Here is a 26,591-nt window from a genome sequence, read left to right on the forward strand (position 1 = left end):
ATATCATTGGACATTACAAATTAGGTGGACACTGGACATGTTCAGCCCCTTTTTGTATGCCAAATTAATTAAAAATAAAATTAAAACATTGAAGATTGTATGACTGTGCCACCTCGTTTGTGCTGTTTCCGTCCAAGCATACTGATCCACAAATTGTTTTGGTGCTTGCTAAACACAAGCAGATGGATGAGTTCATATATACAACTGAATTGAGTGGGATAATTATACGTCCATTAGTACTCTAGCTTAAACAGTGGATTTCTTTCTGAGAGTACAGGAGATGCAGCTATTCCTCTAATAAGATTTAAACCTGCTTGGCTAGTGATGAGGCCTGCAGTTACCTTCTCCTGGCAATGATGTGCATTTTAATACCTTGCCTTCTTTGTCTTTTTTAAGCTTAATCTTTTATCATGTTTTTTGTCTCTTCTCTATAATATTGAATGGCCAGTTGTATTTGTAAGTCCAGTTCAAACCTATATTTTTACAGAATGTTTTAACCCTTTTTTTTTTTACTTGATCCGTATGGTTTTACTGATACATTAAGGTACCAAGTATACAAAAAGATGTGTAACGTGTGTGTTTGGAGGATTGTTTTGTTTGACATGCATAGATGATTTGTGGTGATGGTTTGTCTTTCTCATTTCTCTCTCTTTTCATATCCTCCAGATCCTCCCCTTTCGATAACGCACTTCAGAAAAAGCATAGAGACACCGTAAGTTGCCGTATCTCACGTGGGTTGCAGACGAAAGAGAGTGAACCTGTGTAACAGATGCATTGCCATTCTGATCTTCGCTCATCACTTGTTTTGCACCACCTTTCTTTGCCCTCAGAGTCTCTGTGACATGTTAATAAAGCTCTCAAATGATCTACTGTAAGGGAATGATTTAGTTAAGCAAGAAACAGGCCATTCAGCCCATGTAGTCTTGTCCTTTTGCCAAGAATCTCGAGTGTGTCCAACACTGCGCTAGGACTTGTACTGAACATTCAAAAGGTCTCTGCGTATAATACAGTACCTAGTCTTGTTAATCTGGGATGACTCTGTGATCATTTTCCTTCATAATTTCCACCTCCATGCTCATATGGTGCTAATAGATACAGTATATAAACATATAAGCACAAAACCATATTTTAATATAATTTATAGCGTAATACAATAGCAACATCAATAATACGTTTTTCCTTGTAAAGTACAACATATGTTGGACGCTAGAAACCAGTTGTGTTAACCCACTTTGCCCTTTTTATACTCACATGACCAAAACATCTTCATACCATTTTTGACAATCTGTACTTAAGTTCAAATGAATTATCATTAAAGCACACTACACAGAATTAATTAAGGGCTATTTACTGTGTGGTAGTTGTATATGGCTTTCAGCTATTTTCAGAATCTCTACTAATTAGGAGACATGCTGCTCTGACCTCTTAAACTAGTCAAGATTATGTCTAGAAAAAGGCTTTTTGAAACTCTTTAAATTATCATTTTATTATTTCCATGTGTCTGTGAAAGTTTTAGGGAATAGTTGTATAAATAAATTGAATATAACCAGTATTTCAGTAAAAGTTATTTATAGAAAAAAAGATAAATGTTTTACTCTTCATTGAGTATATTAATTACTGACCAGTTTACCATGCAAAGCAGAGTATGCATACCGCAATATAGTTAATGTTATTTTCTTACACTTTCAGATTGCTGGCTAATGACTGTGTCCAAAAGTATCTGGACACCCCTTTGTCTGGGGATGTTTCTTGTGGTTTGGGCTAGACCCCTTATTTTCAGCGAAGGCAAATCTTAATGTAATGACGTTCTAGACGAGTCTGTGCTTCCAACTTTGTGGCAGCAGTTTGAGGAAGGCCCTTTCCTGTTTCAGCATGACAATACCCTTGGGTACGCAGTGAGGTCCATATAGAAGTGCTTTAGTTGAGATCAGCATGGAAGAACTTGATTGGCCTGCACAGAGCCCGACCTTTGGGATCAATTGGAATCAAACTGCAAGCCTGGCCTAATCACCCAATTAGGGCCCAGCCTCACTAATGCTCTTCTGGCTGAATGGAAGCCTTGCAGCAGTGCTCCATCATCTAGTATAAATCCTTCCCAGAAGAGTGGAGGTTGTTATAGCAGCAAATGGTGGACCATCTCCACATTAATGCCCATAATTTTAGATGAGATGTTGGATGTGCTGGTGTCCACATACAGTGCCTCTGGCCATGTATTGTATGTTTTGCGATGCTTCAAAAGCAGTTTTACTATAGTAAAAAAAAAAAAAACACAACTGAACAGTGTAGTGGGGAAAAATTAGCATTAAATACTGCAAACACAAGTACAGAAAACACAAACTACAATATGCTAACTAACATGCAGGTGTGTGTGTGTGTATGTATTTACTAGCCTGTGAAGACTTGTACATTTTATCATAGTGTACGAAACGCATTGACAGTGTTGGAAATGGTCAATGCAGCTTATAAAGAGTGACAGGTTTGGGGAACAGTATGCAAGCCATGCAAACTCAATTCATTTTTTTTCCCTCTTCAGTAATTAAAATATCCATTATGCATATAATGAGATCAGAGAACAATTACACCGGATAGAAATGTATAATTAATGCATAAATGTAATCTATCAGTAATTTTAGTCACAGTTTATTTTAAGAAGGTCATTTACATGTAATTACGCATGTAGTTTAACAAGTCAGTATTGTGCAAGAGCAAGAAAAGTCTCATCCCAGCCCTGGTTTTAGCATAAAATATAGGGCCATTTGGCCTCTTCAGACTTGGTCCTGGGGACCCCCTGTGTTTGGTGCTTTTGGTCTTCCCAGTTCTATGGTTAATTATTGTTACTGAAAACATCACATTGTTCACATTGCAATTCAATATTTATGTTCAGTTTACCCAGGATCTAGTCTAGTTTTTTTTATCATTTCCTTCCACAAAGGAAGCATGAAAAGAGGCATGTAATAGGGGATGAAGGTTCAATAATCAGGCATTGTAACCATCTTAGCTCAAGCAGGATTTGGCCTGCTAGTCAATAAACCTCTCAGTTTCAGCCAATCCACCAGGTTACCTCAGGCTTCACCGCGGTAGGATACAATTTCGATTCTTCAGACAATGGTGTGATATTTGGCAGTATCACAGAATTTGGACCCAGCTAACACGATCCAGCTAACGCAAGCTAACACAGTGTTACGGCATACACATACAAACAAAATGAGGTTGAGAGAGAAAAAGCCTGTTGACATCATGTTTAACAGAAGGAAACTACCGCTAGTGATGACGTGGTCAAGTCAAAAAAATAAACAACAATGCTGGCAGCTTTGCTTGAGAATAAACTACTGTAAGATTATGCACATTAAAGAAACATTTTGTCATGATTAATGGATTTATTTGGACCTAATTTAAATTGTAAAAAGTACAGGCCTTACATATATGTACAGTAGGAGTGAATTTATGGGACAGTTATACCCAGACAGGGATTTGAAAGGCAGATGCCCGCCTACCATTGGTTAGACCTTCTCTGCATGCCCAGGCTTTTTGCTTTCCCATGTACAGTATGATTCACTGTGACTTAGGAAGAAGTCTGGAGTGGCTTTCATTGGCAGAACCATGTTCTCCTATCTCTTGTTCTGTCTCTGTATTGATTTTTACTCTTTTTTTTTTTTGGGAGCGTAGCCCCATTGACGGCCAACTCTCCCCCCCCCCCCCCGTGTTGTTTCCCACCACAGGATCCCTCTTACCCCCTTGCCTGGCATTGAGCCCTACTGGGAGGGGCCAGACGAGAGCAGCTACAGGCCCCCGCACACCAGTCCTCAGTGAGTCCCCGCTCCTCGCTTAGCCTTAGCCTTAGCCTTAGCCTTAGCGCGCGCTGGCTCGCAAACGCGTGCGTCAATCACGCACCCACCGGGGCCACGGTTACGCCGCGAGCCCCTTCAGAATGGCCGGCCGGCCAATCGCCAGCAACCAGACCCCGTACAAACCCCTCCCTCCTCCTCTCCCACTTTTTTTACCTTGCTGACCAGAGCCTGCTTTACTGCTGCTTTTTTAAATCTCTGTGCTTTGGCTACTTTTGTGTTTTGCTGCCAGTGCTATTAGGTAGGGGATCGTGGGCAAATTCCCAAAATCTTTCCCAAATTCCCAAAATCGATGTGTGGCGTGCATTCTGATGCAAAATGGCCGTTGTGCTTCATACTGGTGGTCAAACCACCCACCTTTTACTGTAAAGCCCTTCATGAGATCCGCAGAAGCCTCTGTATAAATAAAAGCTGTCATTGTCAGGCACTCTTACATGGTGCTCACTGCTCCCCATTTCTGAAGTCATCATTTCTTTTTTTACAAGTACTCTGTGCAGCCACGGGTCAGGCGTAGATGTCTGAGTTAAATTGTGATTGTATAGCGTTGCTCTATCATTTTAACACTCCAAAGTCTTGGGTGCAAAAGGGGGGAATTGCAAGTCTCAGCACTGTGGTTCCACAGTCAGGGCATTCTGGTCGTTCTGTCATCTAAGTGCATTCAAATAGGTTAACAATCGCAGTAATAACTCCAGAAAGGGCTCCTGTTAAGACGAGCCTCTAAAAGCACAAAAAGTGCTAGAATCAACAAAGCTCTTTGTATGCAGCAATAACTGACCCTGCACTTCATTTTTATACGGACATGCACAGTAAAATAATGCTCTTGAGACTTAACTGCAATGGCACCTACACAGTCATTTGCAGCAAACACCCCCATATGAAATATTTCTGCTATCATTTATTCAGTTTATTGTTTCGTCTGGCTAAACCTGGTAAATGTTTAACCTCTTCAGGAACTGTACGTATTTCAGCTGAAAGCTTTATGAATTAATTGGTTCCATATTGATGGAAAACTATTTTTGACCTGGTTCTGAAAAACCTTTTGTGTCGAAGTAGCTCATTCCCTGTGTATTATGTTCCGATATTTTGTACAGCTAATTAAATTGTTCGACCATTCCTGCAGAGATGCCCAAACAATGCCTTGCATTGTGGTTCTGAACAGAACAAATCCGTAAAAAAGGTTTTTGAAACTAATTCCACCGAGCAGATTAGTTTCATTACCCAGGTTTGTTTTTTTTTTCCCTTTGTTGTTTGGACAATTTTATCTCTATATTGACTGTGACTGCAAGGAGTAAAATATTGTTTTGGCAAATACTTTTTCTTTATGTTTACTCTGTAAGGATAGTTGAGATCTTAGAGAGGCTGAATGGCCTATTCATCTCATCAGAAAATATTCTCATCTTTGCCTATAGGTGACAGTTTATTTCATCTTAAAATGTAGAGTCAAAGTAGGTTGTATTCCTCCAGTCCTCCTTTCCTTACACAATGCACTGCAGTTCAGGATTATGCTGAAGCCGGTTAGCTCACCCCGTGGTTTAGAGGAAATACCAGAAGGAGGGCATCACTCTCATTTGTGGAGACTCAGCTCTTTCTTTATGTTTCATTTTTTCTGTCCTTGCATTTTGTTCCCACGCGTCCTTCATATGCATTTACTGTGATGATTAAAGGCATGAAAACTGAGGAACGTCCCTCTACGGTCCATATAACTGACAACAAATTGCATTGTAATTGTACTGTAATGAATTTTTATATTTGCAACTATCTGCTGTTTGCTGAATTTCCAAACTATTGGACCACAATCCTTTCACCAGACCACAGTTTGATGATTAATGATCTTACAAGTGCTGCTCAATGCTTGGACCTTACAGTATAAGCTCTACTGCTTTTCCTGGTCAGGTCCCCAGTGCAAAAGAGATTTTAATCTTCACGTGACCTTCTGGTGAAATAAAGATTAGAGGAGTGACGGACTGAACGAAGGAGTAAATGACTGACGGCTCGGCCTGCCTCTCTCCCTGGTTCTGTTGGGTCTGCAGGTCCTCCTCTGGGAAGGCGAGCCCGGAGAGCGTGCGCTCGCTGGGCCCCATGTCCGAGTCGTCGGAGGACGGGCGCCGGCTGCCCAGCCCCGCCAAGGAGAAGGAGCTGTCGCTCTACAAGAAGACCAAGCGCGCCATCGCCAGCAAGAAGTACAGCGTGTCCAAGCACGAGGCGGAGGCGGCCACGCCCATCGAGCTCATCAGCCGCGGGCCCGACGGCCGCTTCGTCATGGAGGCCGGGAGCCCCGAGACGCCCGCCCGGCCCCGCCGCATCCAGGGCTTCCCCTTTGTGGAGGAGTCGGACCTGTACCCCGAGTTCCGCCAGTCGGACGAAGAGAACGACGACGAGGACGACCCGGGGCCCATGCCCCCCGTCATGCCCACGCTGCGGCCGCACCAGATCTCGCCCGTGTCCTCCAGCCAGGAGAGTTACGCCCAGCCCCCGGCCTACAGCCCCCGCTTCCAGCGGCCCATGGAAGGTATGATCCTGACGGAGGGCGGCCGGCTGCAGGCCGTGGGGCAGAGCAGGGTGGGCCAGCACCTGAGGCTCTTCCCCCACGCCCACTTCTACAGTTACCGCGGCAGCAGCCCCGGGGAACCCGAGTTCCCGCCCCCATTCTACATGCCTGACATCAGCCCGCACAGCTCTGTCATGTCCTCGCCCCCTCCCTTCGGCTACCCCACCATCCCGGAGGAAGGCGGGGAGGGCGAGGGGGGGGGCTACGCCACGGCATCCGGCAGCACCCTCCCCCTGTCCCGCACCCCTTCCGCCCGCTCCCCGGAAATCTGGCGCCAGCCCCATTTCCCCTTCACCGGGCTGGAGGGGCCCCGCCTCATCTTCCCTCCGCTCCACCCCCCGCATCCTCACCGGGACCTCCCCGAGCCTCCCCCCCTACCTCCTCCTCAGACCTCCCCCCTGGGTGGGCTCCCGTTCCCCCCCTACCCGGGCGCCCTCCCCCTGGAGGCCCCGCAGGGCGGCCTGAGCCCAGAGAAGCCTCCCTTTAGGGCCCTGGGCCCCCCGGCCAAGCGTTTAGCTATGCAAGAGGCGCAGAGTCTAGGGCAGCTAAGACACACCAGCCAAGGTCTGGGCGTACCGGTATTGCCTTACCCCGACCCGGCGGCCCACAGGGGCAGCCCAAGCACAATCGGCGGGCCGGACCCGCGGTGGTACGAGCCCCCGGCCCGGCTCAGCCCCCGGGCGGCCCGGCGGACGGACCCTAGCCTGCATCAGGTGGTCCTCCAGCCGTCGCGGCTCTCCCCGCTGGCCGGGAGCCCCCCCAGCTCTCACGAGAGCTCCCCGGAGATCGTGGTCCGTCCCCGGCCCCGCCCCGGCCCCGGCCCCAGCTCCGCCCAGCCCGCCGAGATGACCGAAATCGCCCTGCAGCCCCTGGCCACCGCCATCGCTGCCGCTGCCGCCGCCGCTGCCGCCGCCGCCGTCTCCCCCTCGCAGGGCCGGCGGGCGGGCCCCCCCAGCTACCGCTCCACCATGGCGTTTGCCACCGCGGCCGCCAGCTACCCGTCCCAGTCCCCGTCGCCCCCCACGGAGAGCAGCGACGTTTTCGGGCAGATGCCGTCCCAGAGGAGGACAGAGGAGGAGATGCTGCCGTCAGAGCCTTCTCCACACCAGTCAGCTGCAGGGTAGGTGCAGAAGGCCCTCAGCGCTAACCTAGCCTAGGGAGGCTTCCCCCAATGCTCCCCGTTACTCTTATCTGCTTCCTTTCCAGAATGTTCTTCGTACTTCAGATGCCCAGTTTGATTGTAGCATTTACAATCAGGACTTTATTTACTTACACTGCCAGGTGACTGCAACACAGTAGGTGTTGTAGCACTTGGCTTATCACAGAGTCTGCAGGCTGAATTCCCACATGCAACACCTCCTTTGTACCCTTCAGAATGGTACACTACCTGAATAGCTTCAGAAAATATCCAGCTGCAAACAAATAATTGCATATACATAAAAATTTTTGTCAATTGTGTAAATTGTTGTGGAAAAGGGCATCTGCACAGCAAAATAATAATGTACTTCTAGCTATGCAGTTCACCCTCTAAAATACATTTGGTTTATAATTTAACAAGTGCCTACTTTGCTTTCAGCTAAGTAGCTTTCTAAAATCACTGAATGATTAGCAAAGTGTGGAGTTACGTCCCTTGCAAAGGACATTTATTGCCTTAACATGCTGTCATTGAGATAATATGCTGGTTTTTTCCATATTTGACCACCTACAACCTAAACCTACTAAGGCTGCATTTTCTTTATAACTGTCAAGTCAAGATTAAACTACTGAATGCCAAATGCAGTTACAAATGTAACCACTTGGGGTCTATTCTAGGTGTTTTTGTAGGTAGATTCGTAGGTTTTTCGTGTGATTTTTAAGTATATTTGTCCATGTTATGAGCTAATAATTCACAGTCAGCCTGTGCCCCATCTTAAACATCAAACATATAATGTGTCTCCATGATGTCTGATTGACCAGTTTCACCTATCATCGTAACAATCCCATTTGCCACACGTGGGTTTGCGATAACATACGTCTCCAGACAGGGCACAATTCACTCAACTTAAGCTCTTAGAAAGTAGTATTATTCATAGTTGAGCTCGAATCCTGTTATAATGCATTCAACTCAATGCAAGTCCTTAAAATTAATGGAAACAGAGGGGACCCAGACACTCCATGTTGTGTCATTGTCTAGGTCTTTGATGCGAGAGGTGGCGCCCTCATGTGTCCACTTCAGTTCAGTGTAAAGACAGCCCGTTATTCTGGGACAAAAAGCGAAAGTGCATTAGAATTGCACGTTCGAGAAGCCCCCCCCCCCACCCCAAATTAGTTGGCCTCACCACACTATCAGGCCCCCAACCCCCAGCAATTCCCTCTAACCCCTCACCCTCCCACCCCTCTCCTCCCACTCCACCCCACCCCAAAAAAAACCCCGGACCGGTCTGGAAGGGGAGGCTCGATCGTTGGGGGTCATCGCTGTCAGCTGTCGGCTCTCAGCTCTCATCTGTTGCACTTGTCTTCATCCTCCCAGTCAGAGCCACCTGCGGTACTGACAGCTTTACCTGCTTTGTTTGTTTTTTGATTGATCTCAGCTATCTGGGCAGCGTTGCTGTGACCAGGTCCTCTCCATCGCAATAGGTAAGGGCTGGATCCATGTCTGAGAGGGGAGGGGTCCAGCAGGTGGGCATTACCAACACATCCTCCTTTAAAGGGGAATACTGCACACGTCTGTGGCTCCTCCTTCTGAAGTGATTGTTTTTCATTCACTTGCACAGTGCAAGTGCAAGTGAAGCGAAATATTTTTATATTTCAGTGAAGTCAATATGTAAGTGGAAGTTAAAATTGCATTAAGTTTTTAGTTCTGCAGTCTTAAATAGCACGTCTAAAAAAAAGAAAGGTTAACAAATTGTCAAATGAGTGATTCAGTGTGGTGGTGCAATTATAAGGTACGTATTAAAATGAATATCACAATCACTAATGATAATTAAATTTGGTTGTAGCTAGCTGCAACTCGTAGCATGCGAAGCCTGCTTTCCTGTGGTTCTCAGTGTACGCGGTGTTGCCTTGTCTTATGTGTAGTTTCATAATTGGTGGAGATTCATAGGAAAATGGCGAGCATTGATGGACATTATGTTCATCCCATGTTTCTTGCATCTTTATAATTATCTTTTAAGCCAATCGTTAATCTATTTTTGACTGCAGAACAATATATTTACAATTATATAATTAATATATTACATTCTGTAATGGATGGTGTCAGATATGAAATCAGCAGCGTGATTCCATATCAGTAAACTATTAGACTGGTCTCTGAAGACCACATTATCAGATGTGTTTCTTCTTAGATATTCCCCTTTAAAGTCTTGTTCCATGTGCCAAAAATGCCATGCATGCCATTGCCAAATATTGCCCTCCAATTCCAGTAAAGAATCAACTAGATCTCCGAGTAAATTCTCCGTTACATCTTTTTCCTTGTTGTCCAAGTGCATTGGTCAATTTTACTTTATTTGGTTTATTTTTTTTTATTTTTCGTGATTGTTTCCGAGCGGCCATTCCCCCCCCCCCCCTCCCCTCCCGCCATCTCTCCCCCTGTCAGCATGGTGAAGCCATTGTAGACAGTGTCCGTGTGGACTGGTGCATATTGCTGATGCTGTGTCGTCCGGCTGTGTATCTCTCCTCCTTAGTCTGCTAACGGCCCTTGGCTCTCTCTCTCCGCAGCCCCTGCGGTAGTGCGGCTCCACCGTTTCAGCCTCTCACCTGCCGCACAGCGCCTCCCAGACGGCTAATTCAGTCCCAACACAACATCACAAGGAATAAGATGCGCATAGCGGTGTGAACGCTGTTTCACGTCTGTCTCCTGACGTTCATCAGGATATTGGCCTGTTTACCTCTGTCCATTTTATCATGGGGTAACCAGGTCTTCGTTTATTCTGCAAATTGCTAAAATCAATTGATTTCCTTAATCAAAGTTAATCGAGTTGTGTCAGGTGCACATTTGTTGAAAATCGAAAAGTATCAGATTGAACACTGGCACAAATGTTGTGCTTTAACAGCATCTCATTCTACATACACTTTTTTGTATAATAGCAGAGGAAATCCTATTGAAGATGTATGTGGTTCATTCGTGTAAAAAAACAGAGCCTGATTTGTCGGTGATGTCTTGTGTGATTGCGTAATTGCATGTTTCGTATGGTACAGGAACCAGAGATATGAGAAGGAAGGAACATGAGAACATGCATGACCTGCATTATGGACAGCAGACAGCAGACCAGCTGAACGGAGCGGCGCCCCCTGGTGTTCACCGAAGAAACATAAATAAATGGAAGTATAAGTTTGATTTTATTTGTCTTCTGTCTCTCTTTTTTAAAAAAAAAAACGTTTCAAGGAAACATCTAGGTGCTTTGAGTGCTCCTGCTGGGTCTGAGAGCGTTGACGCACTGAGGTACCGACACGTTAAAAAAGCCAAGAAGATGGCCACCAACAACGCCAAATCCAAGCAGAAACCAGGTGAGTCTGAGGAAGCCGCCGTTCTCTTTTCCTTGAGACCGAACTGAACGCAGCCTGCTTGTCAGAATGAAATGCTGTCCTCTTAAAGTGAGAGTGGGCGAAGCAGCAACACACTCACTGTCAAAGATTGGCGTGAAGAGAAATCTTAAAACTTCCACCGTCTCTAAACTACAGGGCAGGCTGGAATTTTAAGGGAGGCTGTAACGGAGCAAGTACACCCTTTTTTTAATCATTACTGACCCCTGCCCCTATAAGGACCCATCCCGTGGGCAGACAGGAAGCTGGACAGGTCACGTGACCGTGGCAGGGGATTGTGGGATTAACGCGCCGCTTCCTGTCTTGCAGGGCTCAGTCAGGTTGCGTGTAAGCGTCGGGTGATTCTGAGCACCCGGCCGCACTCCACCGCGGTGTGAGAAGGTAGTATTACCCACCGTCCTCTCCCTCTGTGGTGCTCCCGTAGCCGTAGCCGTAGCCGTAGCCACACCGGAGCAACGGGCTCCGTCGCGTCGCTAACTCCTTCACCGCGCTAAACCGTTCACCCCAGCTTCCCTCACCGCTGTAAACTAAAAACCGTGTAATCGGAGAATGCACCTAACCGCCAAATCACGTAACACGCCATCCCACGCTGGCTCACCCCCTAACTCGCGGCGACACGGCGACGGCGACGCCTCGCTGTCGATCGCCTGCGCGGTGCTGACGCTGAAGTCACGGAGAGATCCGTGGTGCTCTTGATAAGGTAATTATGCTCTTCTGTCGGGTGAAGGACTGTCAACAAGCTGGCGTTATGACCGGCCGTCTTCACTGGAAATTCACTCTCAGAAAATAGAGGTGCGGTGGAGGTACATTTTTGTTGTGTAAGGAACAAATTTCCCAAATGTACCCGGAAGGTACTATAATGCTCTATTCGGGAACTAAGAAGTGCATTTTACGAGTCAAAAAGGTACAAACAAATGTTATATTGCTGGGTTGGGTACCACCCCAGTGAAGCATTTGTACTCTTTTAGGCACTTCTGAGAGTGCATGCTGAGATCTGTGCTTTTTGCTGAGAGGCACAGTCCTGTCCCACTCGGTAGACTGAGGGCACAGCTTTTCTTTATGCCCTCATCGCCTCAGCCCACCCTCCTCTTCCAACTTTCTGTTGCCCCATTGTGGGGCGTGGCCCCCCTGACCCTGCTCCCCTCTGAGGGTGTGCCCCCCCCCCCCGCTCCCCTCTGAGGGTGTGGCCCCCCTGACCCCGCCCCCCTCTGAGGGCATGGCCCCCCCTGACCCCGCTGTTCCCGCAGGTGTGTGCATCTCTCAGACCAGGCAGCTCCACGCCTCTCAGGTTCTCCAGCCCGAGGAAGCTCTCTACCTCCGCAAGGCGAAGAAGCGCTCCGCCCGGCAGGCCCCCTACGCCCGCCTGTCCGCCCTCCTCTACCGCCGCCCGCCCCGGGACGACCAGAAGGCCATTCTGGCCAGCATGGACACCGCGGACCTGGACAACATCACCCCTCTCTGAGACCGGGCGCGCCCTCCCCCCCAGCGGAGACTGTGACCGCGCGGCTCTGCCGCGTCTACAGTAACCCATCCCCATCCCTCACCACCCCAACCATCAGGTCCACTGATTTTCCCTTCCATTGTTCTTTCTCTGATCATTTAAAAGGAGTAATCCCCCCCCCCCCGTCTTCCTAGACTTTTACTCCAGTGCAAAGACGATGAAATTTAAATGTATTTAAAGTGCGGTAAACGTGAATTCTGCCAGTAATCAACATTTAGCCCGAAGGGACCGTATGTGCTGATTGAAATACACAAGTTACAGCATCCAAGCCGAGAGCCGAGATATAATTACCCCTGGTTTTTTTCAAAACTGCCTCTCCTCACGGGAGAGTGGTTTCTTACAGTTGCAGAAACCTCACATTGCAACCTGGCAAAAAGGAGCAGTGGGGAAAAGAAAATAATGGATTGTTCTAAATTTAACAAAATGGAGTCGTTGTGATTTAAAGAGTTGAATTCATCCAGGACAACCAATGCCCTAATGACCTGAAACCCAGCATTGGCTCTCTGCACAGAACAAGCAGACAGCCTAAATCTGTCAAATCCCTCTATTAGCATGGAGGGTGACGATTATATCTTCTTTTTAAATACAATGTTAATTCAATTCAGTTTTATTTTATTTGTGTTGCACTTTTTACAGAGCACTGTCACAAAGACACTTTACAGAGTAGCAAGGCAAGAGATAGATCAAAAAGAGCAAACAGAACAAACATCTAATGAATGATATCCAATGAATATTAAATATTAGTGTTGTATGGTGATTTATTTTTGGGTTAAAAATATGAATATTAGATTTTTAGGTTAACCTAACCTTTAAGGTTATAAATGAAGTGAACCTTTGAAGTGAACCCAGCCATCAACTGTAGTGCAGTATGGTGTATGTGATGCTGGAAAGGTTTATGTTTTGTTTATTTATTGAATAGCACTTTCTCTTAAAATGAATGGCAATTTTGAAAGAACCCAGAGGTAATCGCACTTGGTTTGCATAACTACAGTATTTTCCATGAAATGTAGTGTAAGTGGGAACAGCCAACTGCAAAGCTGGTTCATAACATATTCCATTACATGTCATAAGAGACACCAGTCTCGTACAAGGAACAGACTTCTTTGCTTCTACAGTATATACCTCAGAGTATTTGCACAATTCAGGTTGCTGCAGTTATACTTGAGACCGTTTATAACTAGAGAGACTATACACTTGGTTTCCTAGTCCTTCCCGGTCCTTCCCAGGAATTTCAGTTATTACAGTATTTAACATGTTCAACTTGTAATAGGGTCACAGTGACAGTGCATTCACTTCAACAAAGCAGGGACAGTATTTTCAATGTACAAATTCAAAACTGCATGGTATCTTTTCAGTACGCCATGGCATTTGCAGTGTATCATTCATTCATGTTTCATACTCTTTTTATGACATCACAGTGCACAAAGGACTGGCGTTGATTCTGTGGTTAATTTAGTCAATATTACATATTGATCTTCCGCACAGGGATGCATTGATTCCGTATTTGTGTGTTTTATCATATCTCCTCAAAAACAGCGACACGAAGAGCAGGAAACTTCCATATGCCAGGGCTTTTCATTTTGGTGATTGATGTTTTATTTTTATTATTTTTTGTCTTTTCTCAGCTTTGTCAGACAGCAAATCAGTGCTATCTATTATTACTTGACTGTTGCTGTCATACACTGCTTACAGTCATCAATCAAAGGGAAACGGTGAGAGTCTTTCCAATGCAAAGCACAATAAAAAAAAATTTAAAAATACATTTGAAAAGTTGACTTTGGAAACAAGGGGAGGCACGTGTCTCTGAAAAACAAGTACATGTAGATGTACTGTACACACACACACACACACACATATACACACACAGACAATGTTGATACTGCATTATAAAACCGTATAAAAATAAAGGCTTTAGAATTTGAACAGTTAACAGTTGCTATTGCTCAGCTTTAAACATGTGGTGTTGTGCACTTTTTCCTTGTTAAATTAAAGCTGTTGCACTGGAGCAAAATCTTTGGCATTATGTACCATTCTAATGAAAACAGTGTGATATCATATTACCATCTTTATCACATGTTTGAACTGATGGGATTCCTCACCTTACATGTACAATGCAAGACAACCGGTGTTGTGGTAATGCCAAAAACGCTACATCTCCATTAACCGATTCAACAACAATAACAATGTACTGTAATTTGACGAGCCTAAGATTTTGTGCCATAGTGTACTGTAATACTTTTCATTTTTATGAGAGAGACCTTCAAAAATCACAGAGGGCTCATGAGATCAAGAAAAGCTTGTTTCTTTTTGTCTGTTTCACTTTTGTCTTTATTCTTATTCTGTTTTTTTTTGGGGGGGGGGGGGAATCTAGATAACTAACTGCCTTTGTTAGCCTTTAGAAGCCTAGGTGATCTTTTTTATTGTACTTTTCTTTAAATTGACTGTTAGTATTTTGTCTCAGTTTGCCTGGTCACAGCCTACAGGAACATGCTCTCCTGTATGGACAAAAAGAAAAGATAAACATGCTGAAGTATAGAGGCATGCTATTGTTTCTTCAACTTTAAATGGTGCTAGACCTGTGTAGAACCGTATGTATTTTCCAGTCGGAATGGAAATGTCTATACAGAACAACACTATGTTTTATGTGCATTGCTGGTGGGAAGGGTTGGGGGTGGGGGGTGGGGTTTGGGCGCGGGGGGCATTGGCAGGCTGCACTGCTTGCATGGGTTACCTGAGCATTCTGGCACTGCCCATAGATTGAATTTCATGGGCACTGGTTTGATCCAACGCTGCTGCGAAACATATCTTTCAAATTAGGTTGTTTTTTAATATTGTTATTGGTGTTTAATATGAATTTTCATAATTTGAAATGGAATGTGACGTTGTTTAACTGGATGCTAGCAAACATGCATGGACAGGATTCCACCCCACTGGTCTCCAATGCTCTGTACGGTCAGTGTAGTTTCAGATGCTTCTGAAGAATACCAAACGAGGCTAAAGCCTGTTTTCAATCAACCAATGTCCTTCATTTTGATTCACGGTTAAATGAGTTTGTATTAAAATGTGTTTTCACTGAAAGAAAAGTAAAAGCGATAAAGCTGATAACAAATGGCTCCTGACAGGAGTCAAAATTGGACAGAAATCGATTGGGGACAGATGATTATGGAAATGTTCAAACTGGTGCTTTACAGTCTGTTCCCATTACCGGTGTAGCATCATTTTGTGTTACCTGTCTATTCATACACCAAGACAAAATTAGCATGCTTGCCCAGTGCTTTTTCAGAATCATTTGCTACGGCTACTAACTCTCAAGGCTAACCTCAATGTTTTCTGGATTGTTACATTATTAAAGAAAGGCATTAAAGAGGCACCAAATTAATATGACTACAGTGTTTCTGAACAAGAATACAGTTTGAATGTTTTCTTGTTGATGATTTCCTATTGTATACACCATGGGGGAAATCATTGAGGAAAATTAGTTTTTAATATGGCATAAATTTCATGGTGCAAAAATAATGCTACACCAGTGTCTATATACAGCATACTGTATGTAACATACAGTCTATATAGTACACACACATACCCACATGCATAGACTTGCATAAAGTATGCATTGTGTGGATTGTTTTCTTTATAGAGTAAATAAAATAGAATTTTTGGTTATTGAAATGTCATTTGTTTTGAAGTAACAGTTATATTAACTTGCCGAGATATTCATTGCTGAGATTTGTTTATTCTTATTTATGTTGTATGTTCTCATATTTATTTTTGTTTACATGGCAAAAAAATGTAGGCATCCTTTACTGAATTGATTCTACAACAGATCAAGGTGCTTTAACATGAACATGATAATGTGTTTTGGATGCGACAGTTTGCCTTTGAAAGTGAGTGGTGCTGTCCTTTAAGTTGCTGTATAGACTTATTCAGTGTGCCTCATCTACTGTATGTTACTTTTTTTTGGTCACACTTTATACACAGTTTATCGTTTCCCTATGAAGCAGGCATTACACCTTCATTTAAATTCCATAATGTCGTGAATCATTCCTAAGCATACACAGTGCTTTACAAAGGATGAATTAGCACACGCAGTATGAAATTCCGTTCCCAAAATTTACACAGCGCACTATGTCACATGACATCACAAATGCTTATGAGTGATTTATAAAGGTGTTATGTTGTGGTAATGCATTTTAATGCTTTTTGAAGTCTTTATGAGAATATGCTGAATAGCATATAAATACATAATATACTGTATGCCCAGACTGCACACTGAGCGCAGCTACGTGTGGCTGACATAGGGGCTCTGTTGCGCTCTGTCTGTGGGAAGGTGGTTAGCCCATTGGGAAGCGCATTTGCGCTACTCTGCTACGGAATCATATTTGTGTCAAAAGTATCAAACAAAACATCCTCTCAAGTATCGAAAAAAGCAGATAGAGAATAGAAAAAAGCTTGCAATGTGTTTTCCTTTTTCTTCCAAAAACGAGTGTTACGTTATGTTTTACTCTTGAAATCAATATTTGTATTTGCTGATTTTTTCTTTGCTCTCAATCAGAAATGTTCCACTTAATGCTATGTCAAATCTGTGTCAAATGAATTTTTTTTTTTTTTATTTATTTATTTATTTTTTTTGATACTTTTGACACAAATTTGATTCCATAGCAGGGCAGCGGTAAGCAATGTAGCCGCAACATTTTCCCAAAATTACCTCCACGCAACACAATGCGTGACAAAGCATCAGCCCTGCACCAGCCATGTGTAGCTGTGCTGTCTGGGGATATATATACACAAATATAAAATGTAAAGTATGATGCATTTTTTTTTTTTAATCTGGTTTTTTTATTTGCAGAGAAATGGCTAGTCATACCAATAAGTAACTGCCTTTCAGCCTTCTGTATGTTTCACTCACGAGTCCGAAGGAGATGCCAAATCCACTCAGGCTTTCTTAGGAGAGGCCTGCTTGCCTTGATGTTTGGTAAAGGGGTTCTGTAGGCAAGGCCTTGATGTTTGGTGAAGGGGTTCTGTAGGCAAGGCACATTAATGACGGAGGTGCCGTCTCGTTCGATCGAGCGTTCCTGTCAGCAGTGCCTTTTTTGCTGCCGTGAAATTGTGAACAACAATAAAAGGCCACCCGATTCCGAAAGGGCTGGATGTCTCTTGATGTCGTGTTGTTTCGCTTCCTGTTTGTGGTCGTGTCCCGTTCTCTTTCTTCCCTTAAGGTTTACAGTAGCTGGCTCGAGGGTCAGTGTGTGTAGAGAATCCTTTTAGAAAGATGGGAAAAATGACAGTGTGATTCATGTCGAATGCCATTTTGTGAGCTCACGGTAGACGGGTGGGGTGAGTCAATTTTGGGCTAAGTGTTCCTTGGCTTATCACGCATAGGCTTAGTGTAGTTTTTTTGACAAGAAGTCATCCATTAAATAGTCTCTCAGAGCAAATTATGGACCCACCCTTTGTTGGTGCTGTGTGATTCAGACCTGGAAACTCACCTGGGTCTATGGTAAATGAACTGTCGCCTGCGAACGTTGTTTTGATGTTTTGCTGAAAAGGCTATGGAGTTAATCTCATCACAGTCTTTCTGAGTGGATGGAATTGGGCTCCAGTGTAAGGCATTTGCCATAATTTACTTGACGGCTGGATCACAGCACATTTGTGTAAGACTGCACTAGTTTCAACGTTACTGTACATCTATGTGTTGTAATGAAGGAAACTGTTGAACATGGTTTTTATAATGAACACTTTGGCATTTGGTGGATGTACTGAGCACATGCAGTATCTGTCTCTACTTTCTTCTCTATGTCACTTTAGTACCTAGGATCTGTAAAAATATTCCACTTGCAAAAGAGCATTTCCTATTGCCACATTTAGTAAATACAGAATTGCAGAGAGTCTACATCAAGGCACATGTAACAAGTAGTATGTAAACTTGTCTGGTGTGGTCTTTGCATTACGCTGTGGCCTCTCCGATTTAATTATTCTGCACTTTGAGGAACACATTTAGTTCTTGCTGTGATTCACAAAAAAAGAGAAAAAATATAGCTGTTCGAACAGTTTGGTAGTTTGTTTAATCTAAGGCTCTGTGCTATTCATGTTTTGCCCTTTTCCTATGAAGATCATGTGATTTGGAGATGGAGTTATAATTTGCTGATTTGGAAAAGGATTCTGTAGCCATTTACATGAGATGGCAATTAAAGTCAGGCCTAGATGTATTGATGGTCTGTCCTTATAACTAGTGTTACATTTTTAATTGCAGCTGAATGACTGTTGGCCATTTCTGAAATGGAGATATGAAATCTGTAGCATAAGATTTGGAAAAAGACTGCCTATTTAACTAACTGTGCTTTAAAATGCTATATTTCACAGATACATGTCCTTCAAAAATATAATTATTATAGATCAAATTATTCAATGTTTACCTGAGGTAGTAGGTTTAAAAAATATATAAATATATATGTAAATATTATAAATATATAAATAATCAATAAACCAAATAAAACTATTTTGGGTGAATTTGGGACTTGTGAGTTGTTGATGTTTTGTGTTCTATATTGATGCTAAGGTACAGTAGTGCTTGCAGGTCAATTTAATGGAGTACTATATGTTTATTTATTTATATTATATATACTGTATTACATTATTTATAGCAAGATTAATGGGATTAGGTATTAAAATATAGTTTAGACTGGCATGACAACTGTGATGAGGTTCCAGAAGGATACTGTTTAAAAGTAGGGAGTTTCTTGTGAGCCAGTCCAAGGCACTAAAATTAACTGGCTAGCAATATCTATAAAGAGAGCTTCACTCCCTTCATAAGCACTGCACAGTATTTTCATATGCACAGTATGAACAATCAAACTTATAAACTGATAAACACGTATACAAAACACAAGAGTGCGTTCTATCACCATGCAGACCTGAACATTGATATTAGAGTGTTACAGGGTATTGATTAATTGCACTTAATACGGTGTACTTCTCTCTTTTTTGTATTCTTACTGTCATTCATTTTTATTACTGTCACGGAAATGTGCAGAACTTGAATAACCCTGGAGGCATAATGTTGTTTTGCAGTGCTAGTTTTCAGGCAGACCTATGTTCATTAAATGTAAATATTGTACAGCAAAGCAGTTACTTGCATGGTTTGAGTTTTAGGATATGCTTACCAATGAAAAACAAAATTGTGAGGATTCAATAGATTCAATTCATCTCATGTGCTAAAGGAAAAAGAACATTCATGAGTCTACACATGGCTAAGTCTGTCCCATTTGGATTTACTTTTAACCAGTAGGGGGAGACAAAGAAAAAATAGATTGCCTATATAGATAGCCAGACTGGTAGAGTGTCTCTTCAATCGAAAAACTAAACAGACAGAATTAACGCTTTTTGAGCACAGTATAGAAAATAACTAGAATCTAAATTCTCCCAATCTGTGTGCGTAATCACCCCCAGTTTAACTGAGTCAATGATTCTCTCATTCTCCTCCTCCCCCTTCACTGAAAAGAGTGAGATGAAAGGCGCAACAGAAAGCAGTCCATTGCCACTGTTATTATTTAAAATTATTTAAAATATACAGAAATAGCTGCAAAAGAAACTTTTTTTTTGCATCGAACTGAAGCTTGAATAGGATTTTTCTTGGGTTTTACTATTCCCCGATATGACTAAACGGTTACGCTAAAATAGGGCCTTGTGTCAGATTCATTGCTCCTTTGTAAATATGTGTTTCATGGTGTCATGCGGCCATGTATATGTGAATATGATAACCTGGGTATCACAAATCTTAATATTTCGTCTGTGACATTATATCCTGCCTCTTATGCTTTGTACTATAAGTCAGTTATTTCAAACTGTCTTGGATTACCATGCAAGTTTATAACTGAAATATAAAGGTTTTGGTCATTATTTTGAGCCTTATTCATGATTCATAGCACCCATTTCAAGTAAAGTGTGACCATGTAAATCTGTGTCTACACAAGCGCACTGTGCTGTCCATGCCCCTGGTAGATTAGGAAAACAGAATTAATTTAAGAATCTAAAGAATGTTTCACAGGAAAGGAGAACTTTACATTTATGCATATTCACATGAACAAGAAACTATTACATATATAATATTTGTGTTTTACTGTAGATGGTATGACCAAGCCGGAATTAATTCTGGGAAATTATTTAGCTTTTTTTAATGGCTGTGAACATCATCTGTTTGACTGCACCTTTATTGCATAACATCAGATCGCACATTGTACAGTAGTAATTGATGTGATGGAACAGGTTTGAGGCTGAAACACTAACTGATTTCTCACTCTATAGTGTAATATACAATAGCACCTCTGCAGGTATTACATATTCACCTGAACACCAAACAGTATCACTGCCTGGCACTACGCTCGATATGTGCCTTCTAATTCTGTTTCAGAACCCATCAGTGGCTGCTTCCTCTTTTGATCTAAAGATAGTAGTTTCTTGGCTGTTGGGAAAAAAAAGAGAAAATCACAGTGCTTATAAGGAATATTTGCTAATTATGTGTCCTTGTATGAGTTTATTCATTTTATGTTTTTAGTGAATTCAAGATTAATGGATTAACTTTGGATCGCAGATGACCAAGGTTTTTTTAAAGTCTATATTGATTGATACCAATATTGTATAGTTCAGGCTTGTTCTGTGCGCTTCACTGTTGATGTTAAACTATACCGACAGGGTCCTGGTGATGTCATAGCTTAGACCTTTCAAACTGATATTGGTGATGTGAAAGCTGCACATCTTGGATGTTAAATTATGAATATTTATTTAAGATATTAACCCTATGTTGTGGAAGAAGGCTGAAATGAAAAAAATGAACTGAAATTACATGAGGATGCATGTTTTTGCAGTGCTATTGACATATAATGACTCTTTATAGTGTTATTATTGACTGTTCACGGGTATGTGAGTAAACATGGATCACATGATCACCTCACCTCATGTTATCTCTTAAAACATAGTATATTTCCGATTTGTAAGTATTTAGCAGATTTGAAAAATGTTCCTGTTTCTCATGTATACAATTCAATGCTTATACATTAGACTCTACAATATGCAGTACATAACCAAATAATGTGTTCTGCAGTATATGCAAATCAAGCATACAGAATTTTACTGTATGCTTTGGTATGCATTTTCTTATACATACAGTGTATTTGGTTAGTTTTTTTTTTTGTCATGTCATTAGTTTTGTGATATAAGAAGATATTTTTGTACAAGCCTTTGTACAAAATGTTGTACATTGCTACTGCTATGTATAGATGTCATGGGAAACATGTTATGTAGCAGAATGTGCAATGTATCTAATCTGTTAAAACATATAAGGTGTGTGTACATATAGGTCATCATTTCTATAAAATATATTTTTCTAAGTTTCTTTGTTTAAACCTGCACATAATACGGCATAAATATTGATTGTGTGTGTATGCATGTGTGTGTGCACGTGTGCGTATGTTTTATGATTACCTAAATGGCACTAATTTGTTTTTGATATTCAATATCAAATATAAAAAATTACTCTTGTCTTCATTTAGATGATAACTGAATTACACTTACATTTTCCCCTGTACAGTCATGTTTCAATTTACCTGGGGGAAAATTGCACAACAAAGTAAGTTTAGATTATAGGTACAAATAATTAATATTAGATTTTGTGTGATTTCCATCTCAATTCTAAAGTTCAAACTTCAATAATGGTGATTTAATAGAAATAATTTAATTTGGATCTGGTGGTTATATCATAAAAATAAATATTGTCTTACCAAATGGACAGATCAGTATTCATGTGCAGATTTGCAAATCACTAATAATACACTGAGATAAAATGTTTTTGTTAGCTTGCTGAAGGAGTGCAGGGATGTCTTGAGGTTCAGATGATCCTCAAGAACACTAAGATTCTATCTCTTTTTACTCCAGTTTGTTTAATATTGCTAGTTTGCTACATGCAAAGCACCTGTAGCATCAAGAGGGATTTATACTCATTATTTTGGTTATTCCACTTATCTCTCATGAGGTAATGGAAGAGATTCCTGTGAAAAATAATTTGTGATTTTCAATTGTATGATTGAACACAATTTGACACAATTATCGTTGTAGTTTGATCCACAAAAAAAACCCCATATATTTACATTCAGGAAATACAGCAGATATGCTGCACAATGTGATCCGCAGGAGACTGTAAGATGTAGTGACATGGTATGAATAGCCAAGCCCTGCCTATTGGCTGTGTTTTTATTTGGTAAGATAAAATGAAGTAAGAATTGCAGTCTATGAACTTATGCTAATGATTGTAATATCAATGGCCAGCAGTGATGACTGTGAGTTTACCTTTGATCTCCACTTAGTATTACCTTCAGAGGAGTGGCTTTTTGGCACTGACTTGGTGTAACAGAGTTTGAAACCTAAATCTGTATTCCTCACGTCCGCTGACTGTATAGTTAGGTCAGTTTTTGGTCTGTGTGTGTGTGTGTGTAATCTATATTTACAGTAAAGCTGCTTGAAAAAAAAATACACTGGGGTATTTTTGGGGTATTTGAAGCTCATGACACTATTATACAGTAGGAAAGAAAATGACAATTTTGCTGAAGTTTTGGTTGGCTTTGTGTTTTTTTTAAGTCTGAAATTGCCCTACTGTAGGGACAATGCCTCAGAATACATCCAATGTAATGCATCTCATGTTTACATGAAGTACAGACCTACAGTAATGATGATGTGCAGTAATATTGAGCCCTGCTATTGCTTTGTACACTTAATTACTTGGTGCTACTGTATGTCTTTTCAGAGTCTTTTTTGGTGCTCCTGATCAATGAGTTAATACGTCGACTGCACTCTGTTTGAAACTGCACTGCGCCTGTTGTATTTAGCTCTGTAAAAGGCACATTAAGTGTGCAGGCAATAACCCGTATGCTGGTGCTGCACTTAGTGCTCCGTGTAACTGCAATGGAAGTACGGCAACCAGGATGCCACCAGAGGATATTTTGTAGATAGTTAAATTAAGGTTTTGGTCAGCGAGTGTTCAAGTTTTTTTCCTGTCTTTTACAAAATACAGATTTGTTTAAGTTCGAAGGAATTAGACAAATGCAATTAGATTGAACCTGACCTAGTTGTAATGTTAATCCGCCAAGGGTGGGGATGGGATTCATGAAATGTCTTTTTTTTTAATTTTGTCTTGAAAGTTGGTGGACTGCATCCATGTACATCTTGTCACCTTTTAACTGAAGAAGCTGTTCAGATGTACTGTTGAATATTAACAGTAAAACTGTTCTATTCGTTAAATTATTTAAAAGGATTGAAAATTTAATACTGAGTCTCTTACTGAGTAATTTTTTTTACCATTTTTTTTTTGAAAAAAAAAAAAGATTGAGAGACATTATTCTCTTGACATGTCCAGGTATATAATAATATTATACTATATACTGGCAGATAATATTTACCCATAAACAAATAAAAATAATAAGGTGTTGTACCAAAGCCTGTAACATGACATTATTTTGTTTCTCATTTTTTTGCCAGTAATCAGAAGTCATTTGACTACACTTCCCAGTTACATGCATTACATCCCTTATTTTATGTTCGATCTGACTGATGCTCCTACAGGAAACCATGGGGAGAAGGAACAGCAGTTCCACAGTGTCTGACTCAGAGTGATTAACATTTATTTGATAGAATGTATTGTATGTGATTTGTTTTCTTGTCTATAATAATGCTTTCTCTTATAACTATAACTATATGTATATAAATAACTATATGTGTATATACGCTCCCCTCTTTTCATCATTTTTTCATCATTTTTATTTCAACTTTCTTTATATTAGGGTATATTAAAATAAATGGATACGGTAAATAATAAAAATTCTAATTTCATAATTTTATTGAGAAACAGCAAGAGCAGCATATATATATACCATACATAGAAGATAATAGAAGATAATACTTGCATTCTTATTTTGACAATGAGTCTTCATTTATTTATTGTATTAGTTACTTTCATTCATGTCAACATTGATGAAAAAAGATTTTGAATTTTGATATGGATTTTTTCTTTTTTTTCTTGGTTTGGTCATTTTGGCAAGCATATACACAAACATGAAAAACGAAAACAAAGACATGGTCAGTGGTCTGAAAGGATCTGAAAGTAGAGACTGGAACAGAATGTGTTGACGTTGTAGCTGGAGTGTTATGTCAGTCAGGGGTTTGATTGTACAAATATTGATGTGTTTTATGTCCTGAGTGGCTGACATTCACTGACATTGTGTAGCCATGGAAACAGCCAGCTATGTTGTGAAAATGGCCACAGTATCACATAGTCTGGGCCAGATTTACTAAGCTGAGGTTTTCAGATGCTAAAAAAGATCCAATGTAACATGCGACTGCTTTAGAAATGTTTTGTATTTTGAGATAATAAAATTCCACCCAAAAACTGTATTGTTGCGTGTTCTTTGTTTCTCTGATTGGCTGAAGTAGCATCAAAGAGGCTAATATTTAGAGGCTAATAGTTCCATTTGGGTAAATGCTGGGGACTCATTCACAATGCAGGGGAATTGAGAAGGGTCGTAATGAAAGCTTAACATTAAATATAGTGGACTGGCCACTGTATTATGGCCACTGGCCATAGTGGACTTGTATAAACTCCACAAGAGTTAATTTAACACTGAAGGTTTTGCTGTTTACTTGAATCTCATACTTTCCATCACGCGGCAGGTCTCCTCATTTGAAAGACACATCAGGTAGCTCATTGAATGGAACACTCAAAGTAAATAAGCGATTATGTAGGCCATGCTGTAATGTCTGCAAAGAAGAATAAGTTACTCCCATATTGAATTGAACTCATGTTAAATTATGGATGAACATTAGCTTTAAAATGAGCCACAGATCACAGGAACTGAGTAGGAAATGATCTGGGGGTTCATTTCTATATATTAGTGTCACTGAAGCACTATCTATTGCCTTCCAAAATTAGTCTTTAATAAAAATGAAAAACCAACCAAATCTATAAACGAAAACTAAAATTTACAAAATTAGGTTGCATACTGAGAAGTCTTCAAGTCTACCATCAGATGTTTCCTCCATGTGAAAAAGCCTTTTTGAAGGGTTGCCAGAAAAAAAGTCTATTGTTGAGGGCATTCTGCAAAATTAAGAGTCTGGAGTACGGTAAATGATTGTCATTGGTTCCGGCTCAAGAACCCTGAGGAATTTATAGCCCTTCAACTTAGAGGCTACTGACGTCTGGGTCTCACAGTCTACATAATGGATGAAAGCTTCTCTTTCGTCATCCTTTGGGGGGATAAGTGTGTGTAAATATCCAGCAACCGCAATACTAACACTCATAAAAGGGAGCAAAAAGAGGAAATCGCTGAACTTTCGGGAGGGCATCCACTCCAATTCAGCATCATAACCAACGTTACCTACAAAGGCGATCAAGCTGTAGAATGTTATCCTGTTGCCTCATGATGAGAAACTGAACCGTCCGCGATATAAGGAAGTACGCAGTTCTTTGTGGGTAGGTGATGCAATGGCATGCCTTTCTAGAGGCCTTCAATGCCCACAGGAGACGATCTGACATCCTGAAAGCAGCTGGGGGGGCGGGGGCGGCGGTGGGGCGGGGGGGGGGTACGTGGATCATCACATGCACTAATTATCTACACCTTTGACACCTCAACCTGTCTTTAGTCAGGAAGCTCAATCTGGGACTGCAAACTGAAATCTGTAAGAAAAAAAAAAAACTGGTAGACAAGGGACTTGTTAATTTCACTGTTAAAATGTAATTGGTGAGAAAACTTTTTTTCCCCCTCGCTGATAGGAACGAACAGTTTGGGGGTCAGTGACCTTTAAAATTATGTGAACATGGGACCTATCCCAACAGGAAGGTACTGTTCAAAACTTTCTTCGTTCACTGAGTAAATGACTAGTTACATGGACTAGTTACATTTATAATTTGCAGTGACTGTCTGGCTAAGTTTATAAACTGACAATACTATAGATAAAACAGCACACAAAACATTACCAAGATTGAGATGCTAGGTTAAGTATAGTCTTTACAATACAGTCAGTAAATGCAGACATAAAATGCATATACTATATGACCAAGAGTATCTGGACACCCCTTGGTCTGGGACTGTTTTTCATGGTTTGTGCTAGGAACCTTTGTTCCAGTGAAGGTAAATCT

General features: G+C 41.4%; 1 protein-coding gene and 1 long non-coding RNA gene across 9 annotated transcripts in view; both read left to right on the forward strand.

The window, feature by feature from the left end:
* igsf9ba (immunoglobulin superfamily, member 9Ba) overlaps positions 1-15,085 on the forward strand; it is a 103,937-nt gene extending 88,852 nt beyond the window's left edge. For 2 of the 8 annotated variants that reach the window (XM_064301834.1, XM_064301835.1), the window contains exons 17-21: positions 667-712; positions 3,720-3,806; positions 5,876-7,513; positions 10,757-10,878; positions 12,162-15,085. In XM_064301834.1, coding sequence (XP_064157904.1) covers positions 667-712; positions 3,720-3,806; positions 5,876-7,513; positions 10,757-10,878; positions 12,162-12,376 — 2,108 coding nt within the window. In that variant the 3' untranslated portion in view covers positions 12,377-15,085. Of the gene's footprint in view, positions 1-666; positions 713-3,719; positions 3,807-5,875; positions 8,712-8,963; positions 9,010-10,756; positions 10,879-11,223; positions 12,132-12,161 lie in introns of those variants that run through there. The other 6 variants (XM_064301836.1, XM_064301838.1, XM_064301840.1 and 3 more) reach the window with 5 other exon arrangements.
* A 7-nt stretch (positions 15,086-15,092) lies between these two features.
* On the forward strand, positions 15,093-24,850 carry LOC135235879 (uncharacterized). The gene is made up of 2 exons (XR_010324453.1): positions 15,093-17,404; positions 17,440-24,850. It is a non-coding gene; the product is annotated as an uncharacterized LOC135235879 (long non-coding RNA).
* Positions 24,851-26,591: the final 1,741 nt, after the last annotated feature.

The sequence above is a fragment of the Anguilla rostrata genome, chromosome 12, assembly GCF_018555375.3.
Source record: "Anguilla rostrata isolate EN2019 chromosome 12, ASM1855537v3, whole genome shotgun sequence".
Lineage (NCBI taxonomy): Eukaryota > Metazoa > Chordata > Actinopteri > Anguilliformes > Anguillidae > Anguilla > Anguilla rostrata.